Source organism: Phyllostomus discolor, chromosome 14, assembly GCF_004126475.2.
Source record: "Phyllostomus discolor isolate MPI-MPIP mPhyDis1 chromosome 14, mPhyDis1.pri.v3, whole genome shotgun sequence".
Classification (NCBI taxonomy): Eukaryota; Metazoa; Chordata; class Mammalia; order Chiroptera; family Phyllostomidae; genus Phyllostomus; species Phyllostomus discolor.
In genome coordinates this window covers 20185302-20207014 of record NC_040916.2, presented here as the reverse complement: position 1 = coordinate 20207014, position 21713 = coordinate 20185302, and the positions used below count along the sequence as shown (strand labels likewise).

General features: G+C 52.3%; 1 protein-coding gene across 1 annotated transcript in view; it reads left to right on the top strand.

Moving 5' to 3' along the window:
• The window catches only part of PAPPA2 (pappalysin 2), a 183004-nt gene that overhangs the window by 140237 nt on the left and 21054 nt on the right, over nucleotides 1-21713 (top strand). Inside the window, 4 exon segments of the mRNA XM_028530897.2 lie at nucleotides 4072-4240; nucleotides 5625-5760; nucleotides 7477-7586; nucleotides 14213-14284. Of these exon segments, the coding sequence (XP_028386698.1) occupies nucleotides 4072-4240; nucleotides 5625-5760; nucleotides 7477-7586; nucleotides 14213-14284 (487 nt within the window).

Here is a 21713-nt window from a genome sequence, read left to right as displayed (position 1 = left end):
CGTGGTGATTTGCCTGGAGGCGCTGGAGGGAAAATAGATGCGAGCCTCCTTGGGCTGCAGCACCCCGTGGTCCCGGCTGCTCAGTCAGTCGTGTGGCCGCGGCTGCCCGGCCTTTGCTCAGCACTAGGCTTTGGACCGGGGTTGTTCGGGGGGTGGTTTTGCTCCCTGATTTCTATGCCTGTGGCTTCATTTCGCTAGTATAAGAAAGGAGCGCAGATTTTTCTTAGTTTTCCCGCCTGGCTACGTATTAAAAACTGCTGGCAGTTTTAAAAATACAGGTTTCACCTGTACCTATTCTGTCTTCCTGTCGATCTAGTGGTGTTGATTTTTTTTAATGCCTTCCGCACCGTGCATCTTCAGCATCATTTGGGAAGCATTGGTCTGATGGTTGGGGTATGGCCTCGTGATTTTAGAACTCTGGATGCTCGTGTTGCTTCAGCTGGTGGCTTGCTTGCTGTGTGGCCTTGGGCGGGTCACCTCGTGGGTATCACTGTGCACTTCCCTGCCTGTGACGTGAGACAGCTTCCCCTCTCCCGCTCCACGGGGGTGAAGAGAACATGGGGAGCTGATGGTCGGTGCGTGGGATGTTTCACGTGAAAGGCTGGAGGGCCTGCCGAAGGCCTGCTCATGTGCTCTGGTCCAGTGTCCAATGCCACTGTCCTTTGAAATGCGAACTCACTTCCATGACTTTAAAGTGTCACTCGGCTCTTTATGCATGCACTCTATGCAAAGGAGCTGGACTGTTGCGAATAAACCAGTTTTTTCATTAAAAGGGTCAGGGTCACTCCTCGGCATCAGCAAACTAGAAGAGGCAGCCATGACACCACTGGAGGTCACAGTCCTGTTGCCTGTACAGGTGACAGTCCCCTTCAGGGGCTCTGTGCAGAGACCCAGTTTCCCAGAGCAGGGAGGAATCCAGGACCCTCAGAATTTCTGCCACAATCACAGTGCAAAATGGCCGGACCCAGTGGCATTCAGGTGCCTGCTGCATACCCCGGGATCTCCGGCCACAAGCAGGGGTGGACCGGCACCACCATGGAGCCAGGGAGACAGCTCTGGCCGCCGGGCCTGAGGCACGGATGCTTTGTGAGAAGTCTGAGGAGGGACCTGAAGTGCGTCATCAGGTGGAGTGAGGTGCGGAGGCTGTGCCAGGCTTACGGAGAGATGGCCACTGGAGGCCACCCCCGTGCCAGGGAGAAGATGCTGTGAGGAGGATCCAGGGGCTGGGTGGGCGCAGGGGGCCCCCGCAGAAAGGCAGCTGCGTTTCCTAGGGAGCCAGGAGTCATTGCTCCCAGCCGTGGGGCCACCACACCCTGCTCGCTCTTTGCCACCCAAGTGTGTCGAGCCTCCCCGCACTCCTGAGGTTAGCAATGGGCAGGGGCTATATGAAATTGACCTTGTTGAATGGCAGGGAAAGGAAGGACTGTGTCTCTGGGTGAAGTGCCCCAGGCAATTCAGAGAAAAATACCACGTGAAGTCAGAATATCACCGTCCTGGCCAGGCGAGGGTCTTCCTCTCTAACTGTGCTGCCGTGCAAGGTTTGCCAGCCTTGCCGAGACCCCGGCGTCAGTACCCGGGCTGCTGTCTCCAGCCGGGGGCATCATTCAGTGGGGGCAGGGGAAGGGTTTCAGTGCTGGGAGGTGGTGGGAGGTGGTGGGAGGAAGAGACTCCCCAGGAGGATATAAACTCTGTAGTGGAAAGGAGAGGGAAGAATCCAGTCCAGGGGAGGGGCGGAAAAAAAGATAAAGGAGCTTCCTTATAGTAAAAACAATAGTGACCCTTTCACTGGAAATACATTTGGGGAGAGATTTTAAGGTGACAGCTTCCATTAGGGAAAGAAGTCATTATCAGAGAGTACGTCGTGTGGGGGGGGTCCATTTATCCGAAATGCAAGAACGGGCGAGACAGGCCAATGCCGCGGACAGGCAGAATGGCGTGGGTGCGGGGAGCGGGCAGATTTCACTGGGTGGGAGCACCCCGGGGCACCCAAGGGCTGCAGGCACTCTGTCAGGGTCCGGGTGATGAAGTGCGTTCACGGGTGAAATGGCTGGAGCTGCTGACTAAGCCTTGTGCAGTGTTGTGTACGTAGTTCGTTCCTCAGTGCAAAGGTGTTAAAGGAGCCTCTGTTTCCGCCACCCTAAGAACTGTGGCCTTAAGACAAAGGACACCTGTGCTGCTCAGTGGGAAGGAGATGCTGCTGATATTCCAAGTGGACTGCAGAGCGTATATGGGCCAACAATAGAGCCGATTGAGCCTGTGGAGAAGGGCCCCGCAGCGGGGCCACAGGCTCTGGCCAGGGGACAGCTTTGGTCCAGGTCCTGCTGGTGGCTGGTGGTGGATCTCCGAGCCAGCTTTCAGTCTCGCTGTGGCGCGGTTTCCTTCTCTGAAACGTGGGTGACGATACTACCTTCAACTCCTGTTTGGGAGGTTTTGTGAAATAAGTACGTAGGTGTCTTGCCAGATGCCTGAAATACAGCTCCAGAATAGTGCTTGTTATCAGCAGAGGGTAGATGCATGCCCACATAAACTGCGGCGCTAAAGTATCCCGGTCATGAAACCGGATTCCTGTTCTAAAATAGTCCTAGGAGTAAAGGAGTGAGTAACTATTATTTCCAAGTGCATATTGTTAAAATACGTCAAGCTATTAAAATTCGTTTAAATTATCTGAAATGAAATGCTTTCTGTCCTATAGGATCTTGGGCACATTACTTCACACCCTTGGGTGTGCTTCCGTATAAAACGGGAGTAACAACACCACTTTCACGAGGAGTGCTCTAATGATTCCGCTTGTTAAAGTGTGCAGTGCGCTCTGCAGTGTGCCTTCGCACACTGGAAATTGGGTTCAATGATTCAATTCGGCAAATATTTCATTAACACCTAATGTAAGCTAGATAGTATTAATTTCTCATGAATTAAAGAACAATAAGAATCCTTGCCTTCAGGAAGCTTCCGACCCAATGAGAAAGACAGGTGTGCACACTTGTACAACAGCGTGGTAAATGTCACCCTCGTGCAAACCTAAGGTGCTGGGGGAGTGCATGGGGGGCGTTGTGCAGCAGTGCAGCCATCAGTCAAGAGTTTGGGGGTGTTGGGCACGCTGAAATTTACAAAGGGCCTCATGATATCAGAAAATAGCAACCGGAGGCCACCCTGTGGTTGAGTCAGTGGCCAAGGGATTAGCCCTACTTTAGAATCACAGACTTATCTGTACCCAGGACTATTTTGAATCAGAACTGGATTCATTGAAACGGCACTGTGGAAAGCACCCCCACACTGGCAGCGAGTCAGAAGGGGCATGGCATGGCATCCTCGGCAGTGGGACCCCCTCCCGTCACCCACCGGCTCCCTCCGAGGCCGCTCTCTGGCTGGGGGCCGTGTCTGTGCGTAAGAAGGAAGGGCGCGTCTTCCAGGACAGCCTTGAGTCACGTCTACTCTGAGTGTTTGGTGAAAGCCACGAACTCTTGCCAAGGAAAAACTCCACTCATAAACAAACACAATAACCATGGTGATCTGCAGCAAGGCTCTCGGCCCTCTGAAGTTCGGGCTGGGAGCCGCCGCTATAGGAGGTTCACGTGGCTGCACCTTCTCCCCGCCCCGGAGAACCGCTAGACCTTGGCAGCTTCACTGACATCCCCATGGTAACACCGATGACACGCAGATCCCTTCCACGTCGTCCCCTGAGTGTGCGTAGCGGGTGTAGTCCACCCTGTGTCCCACCCTACCCGACACCTCCCCGGGGCACTGCAGCATGGGACTGCGGCAAGATGAAAGGCCAACAGAAAACCCAACTCAAAATAATCCAGACCCTGCACTGACATTGAGCCATCTCTTCTGAGAGCACTGTATCAGAGATCACACCTGCCACTACTGTCCCTGGTACGTGTACATGGATTGCCTTTTTCAATTCCCTGACTTAGGAACGAGAGTGGAGAGTGAGGACACGTGGCTGACAGAGCCACCTGCCTCTGCCTGTCTGTGAATCCCTAGCTCGCATTCCGAAGGTTCACGTCTTCTCCCGTGGCCTCCCTGAGGGAGTCTGATGGGCTGTTGTTATGTTTCGTATCTTACCAGCAAGCTCCTGAAGATCCAGTGCCTGGCGGACGGGACCTGGGAGCGAGGCAGCTGCGTCCCAGTGGTGTGCGAGCCCCCGCCCCCGGTCTTCGAAGGCATGTACGAATGCACCCGCGGCTTCGAGCTCGGCAGCCAGTGCGTGCTCAAGTGTAACCGGGAAGGGGAAAGGGTAAGAATGACTGGAACCTTCTCTGGATAACACTGTGCCCTCGTCTTGATAACCAAGGATGTTGAGTAGGAGTGATACAAATGAATCCCAACAGCAGGGCCTTACTAAGCTGGGATTCTAACGGGGGTACGGATATTATTAGATAGGGAATTCAGGAGATACCATGGGTTTGGAATATTCTTTTTGGACTTTCTCTTGGGTAAGAAGGAAAGCCTAATGGTCTGGGTCCCTGAATAAATGCCCCCAAAATGCTGGGGTTCTGATTCGGCAATGCGATGTCCTCCCACACGCCACCACTGACCTGCCCTGGCCGGGAATACTCGTGTTACGTTCCGCGGTAGCACAGAGCCCCGAGCAGATGCGTGCATTCCTCAGCAAAGGCAAGGCTGCAGGTGCTGCCCAGCTACGATTCTCTCTAGGAATCTGGCAGGAGAGGTCCCCGGGGAAAGCCACGCAGTCTTATCACGGCCCTATGACTAAGATCAATTTTATTGTAGAATCTTTACAAGCACCACACGCATGCATGAGGCAGGAAACGAAGCAGACCTCAGCAAAGACCAGTGGCCTCAAGTGCCCTCCTGGCGCACGCCTGTCTCTCAGTGTCCAGCACTCCCCGTTGAGTGCTGCCGGACGGCGGCCAAACACGTCTGCCGCGAATACGACAAGGCATCAGGCACCTCCACCGACACTGGTTGTTGAACGGCTCACGAAGTTGGCCGGACGGGGGAAGAATTAGTGTCTGTAATTCCTGAGTCTCACTCTCCTGGGTTCTGTGAGTCAGTGCTGCTCTGTGTGTTCTGTGCCGAGGGCCCTTGGAGGTGGTGGTGGGGGTCTGGTGCCCGGAGCCACGCAAACCGGAATGCACGCGGAGAAGGGCAGCGGCAGGGCCCCGGTGACGAGAGCCGCCGTGCCGTGCCCGTTCAAGCAGAAAGGCAGAACGTGCCGTCAGAGATGTGATGACTCGTTTTCACCGGATCAAACTCGTCTCTAAAAGTCTCGTATTTGCCACAGGCAGCATTTGTGTGGCAGTATGGACGAATCAATGCAAAATGCCATTTGGAAAAAAAAAACCAAAAATATCTCAGAATAGGTAGCTCATCCTATTTTTCATAGCTCATCCCATTTTTATGGCCAGAGGAAAACATATCGTGAATGAGTTTCATTAATGACAGAATGCGTTATGATTCCTTTATATCAAAACAGCAAAAGGAAATTGTCATGACTCTTATTGGTCAGTAACAGCATGGTTTGTTATGTCAGTAATGTGTTTTAGCCTTAAGTTCTAGAAGGTAGAGAACAGTGCCAGTTGATCAGACCACTTTCCCGCAGTCTAAGTAAAGTTGACAAAGCAGTGACGCAATGTCCTTCGCCTCTACCATTCTAGCTCCCCATCCTCTGCACCAAGGAGGGGCGGTGGACTGAGGAGTTCAAGTTGTGTGAGCAGCTGCAAGGGGAGTGCCCGCCGCCCCCCTCGGGGCAGAACTCCGTGGAGTACAAGTGTGAGCAGGGATACGGAATCGGTGAGTTCAGGGAGAGATGCCGAATGTTGCTCCAAAACAATCTTCTTATTAGGCCTGGCTGGACTGTGAGTCAGATCCACTGTTGTCCCCATGAGTGGACTCTGAGCTGCCTCCATAAGATCACAGTTCGTGGCCAGTTCATTCCTTTGAGTCTCCCACGTGTGCACATGGTTGGCGTGGCTGCTGAGCCACCTGCGTGGCATCTGGTCACATCCCCCACTTTCACTGCGGCTGAAAGTGGGTGAGTTTTGGGGGGGTTGCAGTTCCAGTGGGAGAGGTAGGAATGCGGAGCCGCACCCCCGGCCTGTGCTGGGCTCCCCTCCATCCCCTCTGCAGAGTGGCTGCAGTGGTTGCTCCTGAAAGGGACGATCCCAGGTCACATTGTCTGGCGTGGCTCTTCAGCCGTCCTTTCTCTACGGGGGACCAGGCTCTGGAGCCTCTGGGCCATTTCCTAATCAAGTGTCAATAATTGCAGTTAAAGGTCTCTGTGGCCAGAGCTGACTTACAGTGGTGTTGACTCAAGTTTGTGCTGGCTGCACCAAAGCATCATGGGAAGGTGATGCAGGGGGTGGAAAACCTTGTGCAATTAACCCCAAATCCTGACACCTACAAGCAAGCGGTAGTTTTTATAAGTCATTCTAACTTGTGTAATGCCAGTGGGTGTAATTTGCGTTAACGAGAAAGCTCGTTAGATTCTGAGATGGCTCTTCACCATCTTCAGATGGCTCTGTGCACGGAGGCACCTCGAGGTCAGGCCTGGGCAGTGGGGTGCTCGGACTGCGCCTCTCAAGTGGTACTTCATGAGCAACTCTCATCTCCCCTCCTCTGACTTCGGCATTAAAGTGTCCGCACTCACATACAGACTCCTGCAGAGTCCTGTAGCCCTTTGGGTTATTACACAAGTTAGCAAAAAAACAAAAAAAAAAAAAAGAAAAGAAAAAAAAAATCAAAACAGGTAGTGAGAGCCAAAAGGAAACTTGGAAATCCTTAATGTATAGATGAAGAAATAGAAAACCCTAGACTGTGCTTTCTTTTAACAGAATTTTGTAAGACACTTGGACTCCATCTACCAAAGAATGGAGCAAGATTTTCCTTCAAGAGCCTGACATATGATATGACCAAAATCTCTGCTCGTGATTTCCCATTGTTTCCTCTTTCAGTGACATAGTTTTCGTGGCCACCGGCAGTGTGATCTTCAGTGCAGACACCATAAATCTGCCTTCATAATTTCCAGGCCACTTTTCATCCCAGCACTTTAAGTACCTTTAAAGTGCCTAGGTAGTAGATGCTGCAGTTACAAGCTGTAGATGACCCTATAAGCAAGAATGATAGTAAATGCACTCAAAATGCACCGGCCAACCAGGACAGACTCTGGCCAGCCAGAGTTCCGGGGTGGGGGGTGGAGGTCTGCTTCATCTTTTCGTTGCTGGGTCATGTGGAGGTTCAGAGATCCCAAAGACGTCCTGGGCCAGAAAGGGGAGGGGCCAGTTGGGGCACAGAGAGCAAACTTGGGGACAGAGGCTCCTCACCAGTCAGCAGGGGAAGCAAGCATCCTGACAGGTGCACCTGACAGGTGTCAGCCCATGAGCGTGACAAAGGCGGCCCATAACATGGAAAGGAGGTGCTCTTGGCAAATTGAAACTGTTGGTTCCAGGATGAAAAAGACTGTGATCGGGGAAGTTCAAGTGTCTGCTCTGACTCAATCTGTCCCTTCAGGTGCAGTGTGCTCCCCGTCGTGCATCGTGCCCCCGAGCGACCCTGTGGTGCTGCCCGAGAATGTCACTGCTGACACCGTGGAGCACTGGATGGAGCCCGTCAAAGTCCAGGTGAGCGCAGGGGCCTGTGTAGGTGCCAGGGATGCAGCAGTTCTCGACAGACAGCATGTCCCCCGGAGCCGTGTCAGAGGCGTTCAGAGCATCCTTAAAGCAAACAACGACGTGGGTCGTTCCTCAAGAGAGGGATTACAGGTCACGAAGGAAAAATAGGGAAAGCTTGAGAAAAAAGATGGCCCACATCCACAAAGTCCTCAGAAGGAAGACTTGGAGACCAAAAGAACAACAATGCAGGAAGAGGAGCAAGAGAGAAAAAGTACCACTAATGGAAACTAGAGCCGGGAGGAAACCAGGCTTCGAGTGGTGAGCCTGCAGCAGAGTCCATATGCATCAAGTTATCGTGTCGTATGTCCGGAAATTATATAATGTTCTTGACCAGTTTTACCCCATACATTTACTCATTTTTTAAAAAAGGAGAGGGAAACTAGGATAAACCAGAGAAATGAGTAAAAACAAAAGAAAGGGTGTAAAAAGAAAGAGGAATTAGGAAAAGACAAATGCAATTGAAAGCAGAGGGAATAACCAAAGGAACTGAGCACATTGTTCCTGAGTTGCCGAATCAGTGGTCTCTACGCCAAGAGGAAACCAAGCGTTAGCTCCGCAGTTAATCCACTCACCCTGGGGTGTCTCCTTCTGGGGCTCCTCTGGCTGCAGAGACGATGTCTAACAGCTTGGGCTGTGACCGAGGAGAGAGTAAAGATGAAAATACGCTATTATTTGTAAAGGTCCCAAGGGTGTGCTGGGTGTGGGGAACCGAAGGCCGGGCCTGAAACTCCCACGTGGATTTCCGGGGCCTTGGGCGTCGTGCGGTGTCTGCCTCCCGCACCCGCCGCACACACGGATCTGGCCCTTTCTGAGGCCACGGCATCCACAGGGAACTAGCCTGAGAGCGAAGGGGGCGCCAGGCAGAAGGGCTCCCGGAAGTCCAACAGATGCCTGCGGGTCAAGGTGACGGAGCAGGGGGATCGGGCAGGTGGGACAGGCAGGAGGCAGCCAGAGGTCTGGTCCCTGCCACTGCCACGCCCAGAAACTAGGGCCTCCTGCCAGGCTGCCCTCCCACACACCCAGCTCACCCCGCATACCCGGGTGCCTGATGTCTGGGGTGCCTGAGCAGAGGGGGTGCAGGAGCTGCTAGGACTTTTTCTGGGAGCACTCAGTGCTGCTTTTGTCCTCTTCATTCTTTTCTTTCCTTTTCTCTCTTCTGTCATTCTAACACTAAAACTGTAAGGTTCTCGAGGGCAGGAATGGTGTCATCCCGTGATTCCCAGGTCTCTTCAATTTGTGACTTGTGTCATCCTCTGCTTGGGATGCGGCTACTGGATAATGCCGGAGAGCCCCAGAAGAGAAACAGCCCAGCCCCCCAGGGCAGCCCTGCTCTGCCCTGCAGGCCTCTGCCAGGCTGGGCTTCCACGGTTCACCATCGTATGGAGAGGGCGTCTCATGACCTCTCGTGGCTTTCCTACTTAAGATGGGAAAACGAAGGTTTTGACTTGCGTTGTGCAGAAGGGATCCTTGAGGAACCCGATTTCATGGGGAGGTTCTTCTCTGCACAAAATGTGGCAATTGCGTGCACGTAAATGAGCTTTTCTAACTTGAATTTGGAAGCGTTTCTTTCCGAAGGACAAAAGCATTCATCATAACATCCTATTTCCCTTAGTTGTTTGCTTCATAAATCTATTTTTTAGAAGCAATGTTTTTCCTTTTTTTTAGTACATTATGATTATGAAGTCCAAATTAATATAGCGTGGTCCGCATTAATGAGATTTCCCTGTGGCTACACACGTCAGGTTTGCAAAGATTCTGGGCACCGCATGAAATCCCTTTCCCAGCTCCCCAGTTTTTCAAGAGGATTGCTCCGTCAAAACAAATCTTATAACTTCTGGCTCTGCTTTCCAAAATCGGTCCCTAAAGGATTAATAATCACTGAAATAAAAACAGGATGTTTTAAGAGGAAGAGAGGAGCAGGGAGAAACAGGAAAGAGCGTGTCTTCCAGGAGCCGTGCTTTCCAACAGAACGGCCTCCCCACCCTTCTGTCTCCCACGTCCTGCTCCTTGGCACCCCCACCCCCCAGGGTCTTCTCGAAGGGTACAGTTGTGTCGAACAGCTCCAGTGGCACTTGCCGCACATCAGCGGGGACACAGATTACTCCGTTCATGAGCCATCAGAGGTCATCTTTTTCATCAGCCGTAATGAGCACAGACCTGCTCACTCTCAGCGTGAAGGTGTCTCCAGGCCCCGGGTCCCTCGTGGCCACGGCAGGCCGGACAAGAGGGGCGCGGAGGGCAGGCATCTACGTCCGTAGACGCCAGGGCAGTGCGCCAGAGCCCGGGGCAGTGCACAGAATAAGCCCGTGTTTCATTGAGCTCGCTGCGTCCATAGAAAGGAGGAGATTGTCACAAACAGGGGCGGCAGCAGAGCTCTGTAGTCTGACGGGATGAGCCAAGCGACTATTGGAATAAAGAAAACAATTGAGCAATTTCGTGTTAGATCTTCATGTTGGCTAACCATCAGTCCTGTGACCTTCAACTCGGCATTTGGGCAGCAGCCTTCGCACAGCTTCAGACCGTCCTAACGGCCCTCGAGTGTTCTCTCTCTCTCCTCTCTTCCCTCTTCCTGTTCTCCTTTCTTTCCTGCCTTTTTTTTTTTTACTTGCTTTAAAAAAAATTTTTAATGGCCCAACCAACTTTAATGGCTCAAATATTTAAATTGATTTTCTCGGAACCTTTTATTATATGAAAGTTCAAACCATTTTTTTTAATTGAAAAATTGATGTTTTTTAAAAAATATATTTTTTTAGATTTTTATTTATTTGTTTTTAGAGAGGGAAGGGAGGGAGAAAGAGAGAGAGAGAGAAACATCAATGTGTGGTTGCTGGGGGCCGTGGCCTGCAACCCAGGCATGTGCCCTGACTGGGAATCGAACCTGTGATGCTTTGGTTCACAGCCCACGCTCAATCCACTGAGCTACGCCAGCCAGGGCTGAAAGTTCAAAACACTCTTGGCACTTACTCATGCAGAATCAGTTTGTCTGAAAAGTGACTTGCCAATAGTACGGAGCAATTGCTGTAACCATATACACATGTACAGAAATAATAATTTAAAAATTCAAAATCATTGTTACCCCGGAGGGAGGAAGGAAGGAGAATGATACTGGAGGGACACATATAGGGGACATTAAGTAAATCTCTAGTGACTTCTTATACTGTGGAAGCAGATACAAAAAAGTGTTGAGATTTGATAGGATTGGGCAGAGGATATGAAGTTGTTCTTTCAGTTACTCCCTGGGGCCATTCAAATGTAGCGTAGATGGTTATCATTTGTCAAAAATGTTCCAGAAGATAAATCATAGTGAGCTGTTAAAAGATGAACTGAGGCATATTAAAGTTTTTAAGAGTTTTAAGGCAAACCCAACCCAGAGAAGTGAGGAGCACTCCTCCGGGGAAGGACTTGATCACAGCGAAAAGGCAGAAGCAAAGTGAGGAAATTATCGACGGGCTATCACTTAAAGCCTCATTGGCAGTTTGTGGTCAGTTGTCCTCATGTTTCCATTTCATGGCCTTGAGAAACTCGGGGCTTAGACTGTGGTTGGCTTGTCCTGTGAGCCGCCACGGTGCGAGCGCCCCAGTGCCATGCCCCCCTGTTTGATTAAAGCAACGCACTCACTGGGGCCAGCCCTCCTCCTTTCCTTTCCCTCCCCTCGCCCCCTCACCACCACAGATGTCCCTGCAAAATTTAGGTCCTGAAAAACGTTTGACGTTTTCCTCCACTTCTGATCAATAAGTAGTTCAATGAATGAATGGCATGTGTGTGTGTTTCCTCACGGGACGAGTGGCTTTCGGAGGCCGGAAGAGAAAGGAAAACCCCAGAGACGCAGCCTCAGGTTCAGGGGCTGACGGTTACTCATAAAACCTCGTTTGTCTCTATGTCACTGAGAGAAAAAATACCAATGGGAGGCAGCGCCTGTTCTCCAGGATTTTGCAATCCAAGGAAGTCCGTGACATAGGGACCAGAAGCATTCGTGTTTTTGTAGAAATTAAGGAAGGCTGCCAGTCTCAATTAGTCTCAATACTGAATTATGGAACATTTGAAAGTGGGCGTGGCTGTTGTCCATGCCCCGCCATGAATTTATGCTGTGCGTGAAATGATTTATTTATACATTCGCCTTGTCAGGACAGAAGACTTTGTCTGTTGGAACCAAATATCCATCGATGCAGATGTGGTTAAACAGATTAGGGTACATCCAGGCAATGGGGTTCTCTGCAGCCCGAAGGGCCCAGCAGCCCGGCTGCTGCAAAATGCCGAGAACCCCAGAAGCACAGGGAAGCGAAATAAAGCTAGACGGGTGTGCACCAGGGTGCAGAAGAAGATCACAGTGTTCTGTCGTTTGTGGGAGGAAGTCAACACGCCTGTGTGTGCACACGCACACACTACCTCTGTAACGATACAAAAAGGAACTAGAAGTAGGAGGGAGACAATCGGGCAGTGAGAACGGGAGCAGGAGGGAGGTCATGTGTGCTCCTGTCTGCCTTTCGTGTGCTATTCTGGGAGCGTGCATTACATGCTCAGGACATGCAGTGACATGACAATAGAAAGACGTAAAAAATCAACTGGAAACAATAGGAGAAAAGAGCATTGGAGAGAAAGAATTGAAAGTAAAGACAGGCTCTTTTCCTCCCTCTTGTATTTCCTTTGCAATGTACTTGTATCTTGAGAATTTCTAAAGTGTTTAAAAAACAAAACCGAACGAACATCCCCGCATTTATAAAAGGGGTGGATCGGCTAGAATGTTTGGAGGGTATAAGAGAAGCTGACACACTAAGTTCAGAGTGTTCTGGAGAGTTCTGGCCATGGTCATCATGAGAGGTTTCAAGGCCAAGTATCCCTTTACTGGAGGGACTTGACATTCCTCCACCCCCGTCCGGCAGACCTTGAGCACTCCCTCGAAGCAGCGACTGGATCGCTGCGGTGGAGCCGTGGAGCCGTGTGGTCTGGACCGAGCGCCGGGCTGACGGGGTGGCGGTGGGGGCCGTGGTGGGTGCAGTGCTGGGGGGAGGAGTCAAGTTGCCATGGGTTTGTACTCCAAGGGGACAAGTGATGGTATTTTTCCATCGCCATTATCCGGTGACAGAGTTCCACTGGTACCTGCTTTAGAACACAGACGAATCGTTTCTAGGTAGCAGAGCCATTGTGTACGGGTAAATAGTCTGCCTAACTGGCGTCGGGTGCGGAACAGCTCACTCTTTCGGGAACACCCCGAACACCCCTTATGCATTTACCGTATGTATCGGCCATCCCGACTTGATTTAACGATCCCTTTTCCGCGCGCAGTGAGAACTCATGCCAAGGTGCCTCCTACATTATTACAGTGTGGAAGTTTGAACGTCAGAACGTGTTGGGATTTACAGGATTTCTTGCCCTTTAGGAAGGCTGCGAAGGAGGAGTTTCAGTTTAGTTTCCAGCTGTATATTTTCCAGGAGAACATAGCAGACTCCTCAGAGGTGACTCGGCGGTATACATCCATATACCCACGTGTTAACATATGCAGACACCTCCAATCTGATGATGGCGCGCCTAGCATTGTAGAGCGTGTAATTTCCGACCCCCAGAGGTGCTGTCTGCCATCTTGCGTAAGGCTCCCATCTCCTTGCGTGTTGGTTTTTGCACTGTCCAATGCAATTCCCATGGTCCCAAACTAAAATCTGAGTCTGATAGTCTGCACATGGGCGGGTAGGTTGCAGGCTGCCGGGAGGGTCTCCCTTTCTCTTGGCGACCTCCCGTGGGACCTTCTCTCTTCCTGCAGTGTATCTCGGGAAGTTTTAAAGTACAAAAATTAAAAGGAAAGAGCCCGATGACAATGAGCTATTGTTTAACAAAGGGCAGACAGTGGTTTCGGTAGGCATCTGGAAGTGGCCGCTGGGAACGAGGAAGTCACCTGTGTGCCGACACGAGTGTGTGTCCACACTCACCCGCTTCGTGCTGGTGCCACTGGGAGTCCCGGCGGCTTCTCACTGACCTCCTTTGTCCAGTGCAGAGACCCTCCTTCCTTTCCTCCCAGGAAGATAAGGGTGGGGTTCACGGAGCTGCTGAGAGCGGGCGCTAGCCCCCATGCCCTGCTGGGGCACTCACTTCTTCTGATCTCGCATCCCTGGGGCCCCCTTCTACCTCAGGGCTCTTCTTGTGAAGCTGCATTTCTCAGCCATTAAAAACCCCAGCGCTTCCCGACCAACACAGCCGTCTCGCCATTTTTCTTGTAACATTACTGAAAATGTCAAAACAGACAAAACCAGAATTATGCCTAAACCACTTGATACTCATTATAATATTGAGGATTCTTTTCTAAACCACACCTACACCACCGCCCTGGAAACGTTGCTACCTGGGGGAGGGAGAAGGAGGAAGAAGAGGGTGAAAAGTCCGCTCCACCGAGTTTGCCACCATGGTGTCATTGGCGGGCTAGCAGCTCCATGGGCGAGACCAGACAACCGTGACCTTTTTCGTGGGCACAGGCGGGTCTTGCTGCTTGGGGCACAGGGTTGGACTGGGGATGGTGAGCTCAGGGTCTGCCCCTTCTCCCACTGACCGGGCGTCTTTGTTTTCCCTCCTTCTGCCTCTCCCTCCAGGGCATCGTGTGCACCGGGCGGCGTGAGTGGCACCCCGACCCCGTCCTGGTCCACTGCATCCAGTCGTGCGAGGTAGGTTGCCTCCGCTGCCCCAGACTCGGACCAGACCCCTCTGCTCCCCCCATGGGGCCGCGGGGCTTCCCGACTCAAGATCCTCCCTTCCTCCACTCCCTTGCCTTTCATTTAATTTCTTACCTTGAGCTCTGCGATCCCGCCATGACAGATATTAGGATTTCTGATTTGGGCTTTTCTTTAAGTGAAATTCCAGGGTTTCATTTGAAACAACTTAGTTAAGAAGTCCGTCAAAAGCGCATCAGAGTTATTTACGGTCTTGGTGCTCTCTAGCGGGGCCTCGTTCGCGCTGAGCTCGGTCAGGGTTTCGCAGGCAGGCGGCTCACGGCCAGGCTGATTTGGCCAACAGGGTGTCTAAAAACAATTTTGTTTTGATTGCTCATGTTTAAAAAGTGGGACTTTTTCACATAAAATTCATATGTGTATATAAAACATTTCACACACCCATACACACATACTCCAAGTAAAAATAAACATAAAACACTTTGTGCGAAGATGTTTCTCTTGGAAAACAAGCCTCTCTGGCAGCCATGGTGACGGTTAGCTGGATCCCAGTGGCCACTACAAACCCCAGAAGGACAGCTGTTCTTCAGGCCACGCGGTCCTCCCTCTCCCCGTGGCCCCTTGCCTGGCGGCCCCCTAATTCACGTCAGCCACATGGGTCAGTTAGGCATCTCTGAGTTTGACGCCCGCCATCCGCTGTTGGGTGACCCAGTGGAGACCTTGACCACCTCAAGGGACCCTGTCCGCTGCTTCACATGGGGCACTCCCTCCCAGGGACACAGAGGGCACTGCGACTCCCTGAGCCAGCGAACAGGAGTTACCGCCAGGAGGAGCCATGAATGAGGCGGGCCCATCCAGATGGATGAGTGAGCCCGGATCCTGACACCGAGAGCAGGGGTCACTGCGCACACGGACCCATGAAGTCTGTCACCCTGGGGACAGCCAGTGACAGACAGACACTCCAGTCTCAGTCACATCAGGTTTTGTCCGTATCTCTCACTGGAAGTAATGAAGCCGCTCAGCAGCGACGCCTGGCTCCTTCTGGCTGCTGCCGTGTGCTGCAGAGAGCTGCCCTACGGCCATGGATTTCCCTCACCCTGCCCCCCACCCCACACCCAGCCCGCACGTGGGCGAGTCCCTTTGTCCCCCTGTGTCTCTGTCTCTCTCAGTGCGGTTCTGGGACACTGGGAAGCCCAGAAGGGGGAAAGGTGGCATTTCCCACGGAGGGAAACGAGACCTGGGAGACAGCCTCGTGAGAGGGCACCAGGCAGAGGGGCGAGCATGGACTGTTGCTCCCTGTGACGGCGTGGGCCAGCAGAACAGCGCGTCTCCTGCCACCACGAGAAAAACAGGCAGCGGTAGGGTGGGGCGGGCGGGCTGACTCATGGGCTGGGCAGGGGCGGGAAGTGGGGAGCGGAGGCCAGGGAAAGCAGGAGATAAACAGACAGACGGACTAGGGGACTGGGAAGGGATCAAAGCACCCTGAGTATTCCCTTCTGCTGCTCCAGTGTGCGATGGCAGGAGGGAGGGCAGCGGGAAACGGGGCTTGGAGCTGGCTCCGGTGTTTCCCAGAAGGCTAGAGAGAGAGCCTTCCCTGTTTCTCCTTCCCTGCTCACAGCACCCCAGCCCATCCTCGGGGTCCGTGTTCCAGAGCTTCCCAGGCTTCCCCGAGTCCCCCTGTCTATGAGACACAGGGAGTGAACCTCCATCCCCTCTTGTGACTCCTGTGCCAGCCTCTTACCGCACGCTGCTGCGCCTTGGCCACTCGGATGCCCTTGGGACTCTCACTTCAGTGGTTCTGAGTGTGGCCCCAGGACCAGCACAGATGGCCTCACCAAGGAACCTGCTAGAAGTGCGCATTGTGAGACCCCACCTCTGACCTCCTGAGTCAGAGCCTGTGGGTGTGGGGCCCAGTACTTGGCCTGTTCGGACAAGGCCCCAGGTGATGCTGAAGATCGCTCCAGTTAGAGCGCCACAACTCGAGTCTCTGTGGGAGCGGACAAGAAGGTCCCTAGCCTGTGGAGTCCCTGATCGGAAGCTTGCTTTGTCCAGGAATAGTTCTGGCCAGCATTCTTTACATCTCGCTTTTCCTGCAATATCTCCTGAGACTCTCTGGGTCAGACTAGATTTGAAAGAACAAAATTCTGCTCCTGGTCTCCCAGGAAAGGCTTGGAGGAGAAAAACATCACTTCAAGGAGTGGAAGAAAGAAGGAAAGAAAAAAGACTCACTAATCACAGGAAAGGAAAGGATAAGGAGAGCAACTCAGAGGAAACGAGGAAGAAATGCAGAGCGGGAGGGCGAGAATGACAGAGAGAGAACGAGAGAGGCAGAAATGGGCATGCTCTAGGGGCAGCTTGGCAGGCACGTGATTCTTGACCGGTAAAAGTCAGCTAAATGTATTCGGGGGCGCCGAGAAGTGTCAAGGACGGACGGAGGGAAAACAGACCCAGAGGCGAGATAAACCGAACAGGGCGAGGAGGGAGGCGGGAGACTTTATGAAGCACAGCACAGAAATTGAGCCCAAAGGAGACACTTTGTTCCGCGGTATCTGAAAGGGTTTTCTGTTTTTGCGTTCCAATGCCGAGTGCAGCTCTGAGATGTGCCCCTTGGACGCCCAGCCTGTGGGAGGGTGGAGCCTCTCCTTTATTCTTCTCTGAGCCCAGGAGAGCAAACCCCTCACCTCGCTACCCTGGCCCGTGTCTCACTCCATGTCACTTTTGTGCCGTTCTCTGTGTCCCCTTTGCGCCAGAGATCTCACCTTCCGTTCCCCACTGTTCTGTGCTTCTCGAATTCTTCAGACAACAGCTCTGAGGCGTTCTCTTTAAAAAAGAAAAAGTGTGTGTAGGTAATCCGGTCTGCTCATTGTCATGTGTGTTCGAGTCGTCTCAGCAAGCACGCGTGTACTACCTGTCTGCAACCCAAAATTGTTCGTGCCATAAATTCTATTTTTCCCGTCGCTTCTCATGTCTGGCCTTCTTGACCTGAATGCTCCTTGTGTTTTCTGGGGTTTTTGTAAGTTGCACGTGGGCAAAGGTGGTGACTCGGTTGGTAGGAAGGCTTGGGAGTCAAACAAGTAGAGGTTCGAGTCCCGGGTCATCTGAGGGGTGTGAGCCTTCGTGTCTCCATCGCTATCGGGAAGTGGGGGCGACAAAGCTGTTTTAAGGAGTTGTGACGAGGGATTCACGTGACGATGTACTTCAAGTATTTAAGGGTCGTGCCATGTCTGGCTCATAGTGGATGCTTGTCCCGTGGCGGCATGTGTTGCGAACTGAGCAAGGGCAGCAGAAAGCAGGGGCGGAGCTGCTGGTGTGGCTGCAATAACATAGTCAGGCACAACTCTGGAGGATGGGAAGAGAAGAACCGGAGAGACGGGGGATGGGCGGCTCCTGGGGGCTCCTTGAGATCCATAACTCACAGATTACCAGGAGCCGGCTGCTTATCCGGCCAGTCTCCGGGTCACCTGGTCACCAGCTGACGGGATGGGCAGCTCCGCTCACCCCTGGTTGGGGCCTCGACGCTTCTCACCTGGGTTATCACAGTGGTTTCCTAATTGTTCTTTCTGTTCCCAGACCTGGCCCCCCTGAAATTACAGACAGGTATACAAGCGTCTGTGTAACTGTAGAAAACAAGTATTTATTGCCAAATGCTCGTCCAATAAAGTGCACTCTTTTTCCAGCGTGGAGAGAGAAAGAGGGAGGGGGGAGGGGGAGGGGGGAAAGGGGGTGGGGAGAGAGACTTCTCATTTTCTGGGGTAAGACTTGAAGGGGGTGTTCATTCCATCGTGAATACTGTGGCACAGTCAGATCATGTTCCTGTCATCCTGTCACCTGTCCTTCCTTCCTTCCCTCCTTCCTTCCTTTCCCTCCTTCTTCACAAGGTCCCCAAAGGCCACCATCCTAGGTCCCACTTAAACGCAGAATGTCCTGTTCTCTAGGGAAGACAGCTGAGCATGAAGTCCACACTTACAGCCTCCTTTGGGTCAGAAACAATTCCTTCCCTTCTTGAAGGATGATGAAGACGGAAGGAGAGGGGGGGACCTACATTTTTGGCTCTGCTTTTTTCTTGCAAGTTTTCCCCAGGAGCCTGATTCTCTTGTCAGCCATTCGCTGACCCTTACTCGGACCCTCTCTTCTTCCTGAAAGAGAATCGAGGATGACAGAGGCCGAGTGATGGTGTCAGGAGAATTATGCTGAAGCTCTGACCTCACCCTCAGTCGCTGTGTGTAGCAACTGACTGGCTTTCTCCCAGAGCTCCTGTGAGGAGAAGTCAAACAACTGACGTTCATGTGTTGTATAAATTGCTGAATAATATGACATTTAGTAGTGACCTTGCTGAAGGAGTGATATAAGTAACTGTGGGGACAGGGTCTTATCGAACCAACTTAAGAATCAAGAAGGAGTCCGCTCCTACCCGGTTCATATCCTTATGACTATTCATTGTTTACACTGCAGGAAGCTGTGGTTAATTAGTGTTCTTGAGGCCTCCAGTAAAACTTAGAAATCATCTTAAGATTTTTTGTGGGGGAGAATTTGGAGTAAGGCTCTCCAAGCATTAGCTGACATTTCTCTCACAGGGTCTCCCGCGTGCCCTCGTAAATGCCTGTCACATCACTTGTCACATGATTTCAGCATCATCTGATGGGTCCACCCTTCGAACGGGAAGGACGGTTCGCAGATTCCACCCCGCGGACTCCCGAGGGGCGGGATGTGTTTTGTTGACCTTTTCACCCATTCAAAAACCTCAGGCCTAATTCTTCAGTGAGACCTGTGTCTAGGCCCCGTAAGCAGGGACAGAGGATTGAAGGGAGAACTCTGCCTTAACTTGGAAAAGACTGGAGCAGTCTTCTGGGAAGCAGTGGGGAAAACCAAGACAGGAAGCAAGGGCAGGGGAGGCCTGGAAGACGCAGAGAACGTGAGGGCGGCACGGAGTCGCAGGCAGAGAGCTGGCCGGGGCTGGAGTCGCCCCCTCCCTCCTGACTTCCTGGGCAAGGCGTGACTCCTGCGAACGTGTTTCCTCAGATTTAAAATTTGATGGGTGAAATGCGTCTTTTAGACCTGTCACGTACCAGCTTCAGGAAACTGTGAAGTCACAGACATGTGGTTGTGGTTTGGGACCTGTGGAGCGGTCACACCCCAGCGAAGTGTGGGTCGTGCTCATTTTTCCGGGAGGAACAGCAAACTTGCTCTCATTTCTGGGGGATTTTGCCTTCTTCGTAGATTTTGGCCTTGATTATCCACACCCGTGTGTCGTCCCCTTAAGGGCCCCTGCTCGGATCTGGGCCTTTTTGGTTAGCCTTGGTTTCTGCTTCGCCGGCGGGGTGCATTTGGGAAATCGGTTGGCACTGTCCTACCGTGGCAGCAGCCCCAGACCAGCCCTGCTCTGGGTGTTACTGCTTCCGTCCTGGCCGTGGTTGGCAGGAGAAACTCGAAGAGTCGGAGCCTGATAAAAGTTGTGCAAGTGCCTGTTATGTGAATGTTCCGTAGACACTGCGTGCGTGATAAACATTAACGAAATTCTATGTATCAGCAGTTCTGACTGGCTTCTGTTGTTCAGAGCAAAGGTAATGCTCTTTCCACTGTCCTAAAAGATGAGTGGTGAGTACACGTGCGCACAGACACTGAGATAGCTAGGGACTGAGCTGATCTGGGGGAGGACTTGGTGAGAGATTGTTTAATGAGACCCTCTGGGACCCCCGCCCAATCGTTCTGACGTTCCTCGGGGAACCAGGAGTTTACACAAGACCAGAAGGGCAGCAATGGTAGTGTGTACCGTTTCAAAGGAAAGGGGGTCGGGCAAGAAAGGCTGCCTGCCTGTCTGCCTGCTGGCATGGTTTTCCTTCTAGAAAGAGTTCTGAGTCCAAGTCCTGTGTTTATAAGGAGCGTGCTGTCCTTGACCGATGTCTCGTCAAAGAGGAAAAATCACGTGACTCGAGCCGGCGTGCCATTCTAGTCCACGTGACGTCCTCCGAATTTAAGGAGGCCGCTAAGGAGCTGGCCACTGACCAGACGGTCAGCCCTGTGGCCCGTGCTGAACTGGGGAGGCTGCCCAGCTGAGCGGCGAAGACTGGTCCTGGCCACACTGGGCCTTCCCTCATTTCCCGCCGGCAGCCGACGCGCTGCTCCTGTCTGTTTTCCAGAGTGCACTTGGGAACTAGCCGGGGTGTTTACTTCAAAGATGCAGATTCTCAGATTCCACCCCCCCGCCAGGTCTCCCGTGTCAAGTCTGGTGTAACGGTCCAAGAATTCACCTTCCTAACAGATGCCCCAGGTCCTTCCGCACAGGTGGCTCTCAGCTGCCCTTGGAGAAGCACTGAGCAGGATGAATGTTTACACTCAGATAATTGTAACGCTTGCATCTTGGGGGAAAAAGGACCCACCTTCCAATAGGTCTTTAATGAATGAAGAAAACACCTGAAATAGAATAAAGGTCAGAAAGGTCAAGGGCAGAGATAAAAACAAAACATCTGGCAGACAGTGGTGAAACCAAAATTCTTACAAGCCAGAAAAGGCTCGATTGTTTTTAAATTACAATTAAAATTTTTCAGATTGTGGTTGATCCCGGGTAAAGAGCAGCACGGCTCTGTTCTTAAAGCAGCCAGGTGCAGTGCGTGCGAGGGGGGCCCGCCAAAGACCCGCGTGGCCGTGGACTCATCCTCGTGCCCGCCCGTGGGCCGGTCCTGCTCTCTCGATGGATCCAGTGTCTGTAGCCATTCGAACATGCAGGGCATTGGAGGGTGACGAGAGTAAGTAATATCAAAAGTTTGATGGTAGTACCTTTGGGGCAAAATGAAAAGAATTGGAATTTTTAAGCCTAAGGAGAGAAGGGTCAAGATGAAGGGGTGACAGTTTTCACGTGGGGAGCAGTCCTGTGGAGAGGAGCGGGCAGCCCCCGGCCCCCACTAAGAGCGGGAAGAAAACAAAGGGCTGAAACCGAGCGAACTGTCGCCTAAGGCCGGTCTGCGGGGGTGGGGGCGTCCTGAAGTGGTCCACGGCGTGCGAGGCGACAGAGGGAAGTATTTAAAAGGCAGTCCAGCCCCGGAAGCCCTTTAAAGGAATATGCATCGCTCTTTCTGTGCCACGGATAAAGATTTTCTGCCGTCTCAAACACAGAGGATGGTTTGGCGTTCTCTTTCCCTGTGAGTCTGGCGTGCCGCAGCTTTCACTGTAAATATGTTTGTGTTTCCTTTAAGCAACCGGTAGAGAGACGTTTGTGTGTAATTACCACACGAGTTACTTAATGACAAACATCTGCACAGGAGGGAAAGGTGAGCGGGAAGGCCAGGTGAGGGGGCCTGGGGACAAGCTGAGCCTGGGCAGACCGGCTGCACTTGCTCAGACGGAGGTGGGCAGTTCTGCTGTCTTCACGCATTTAGCAGTCGATGACAACAATGCTCCCATCACTGATTCATTCCATCTGCTGCCGCCC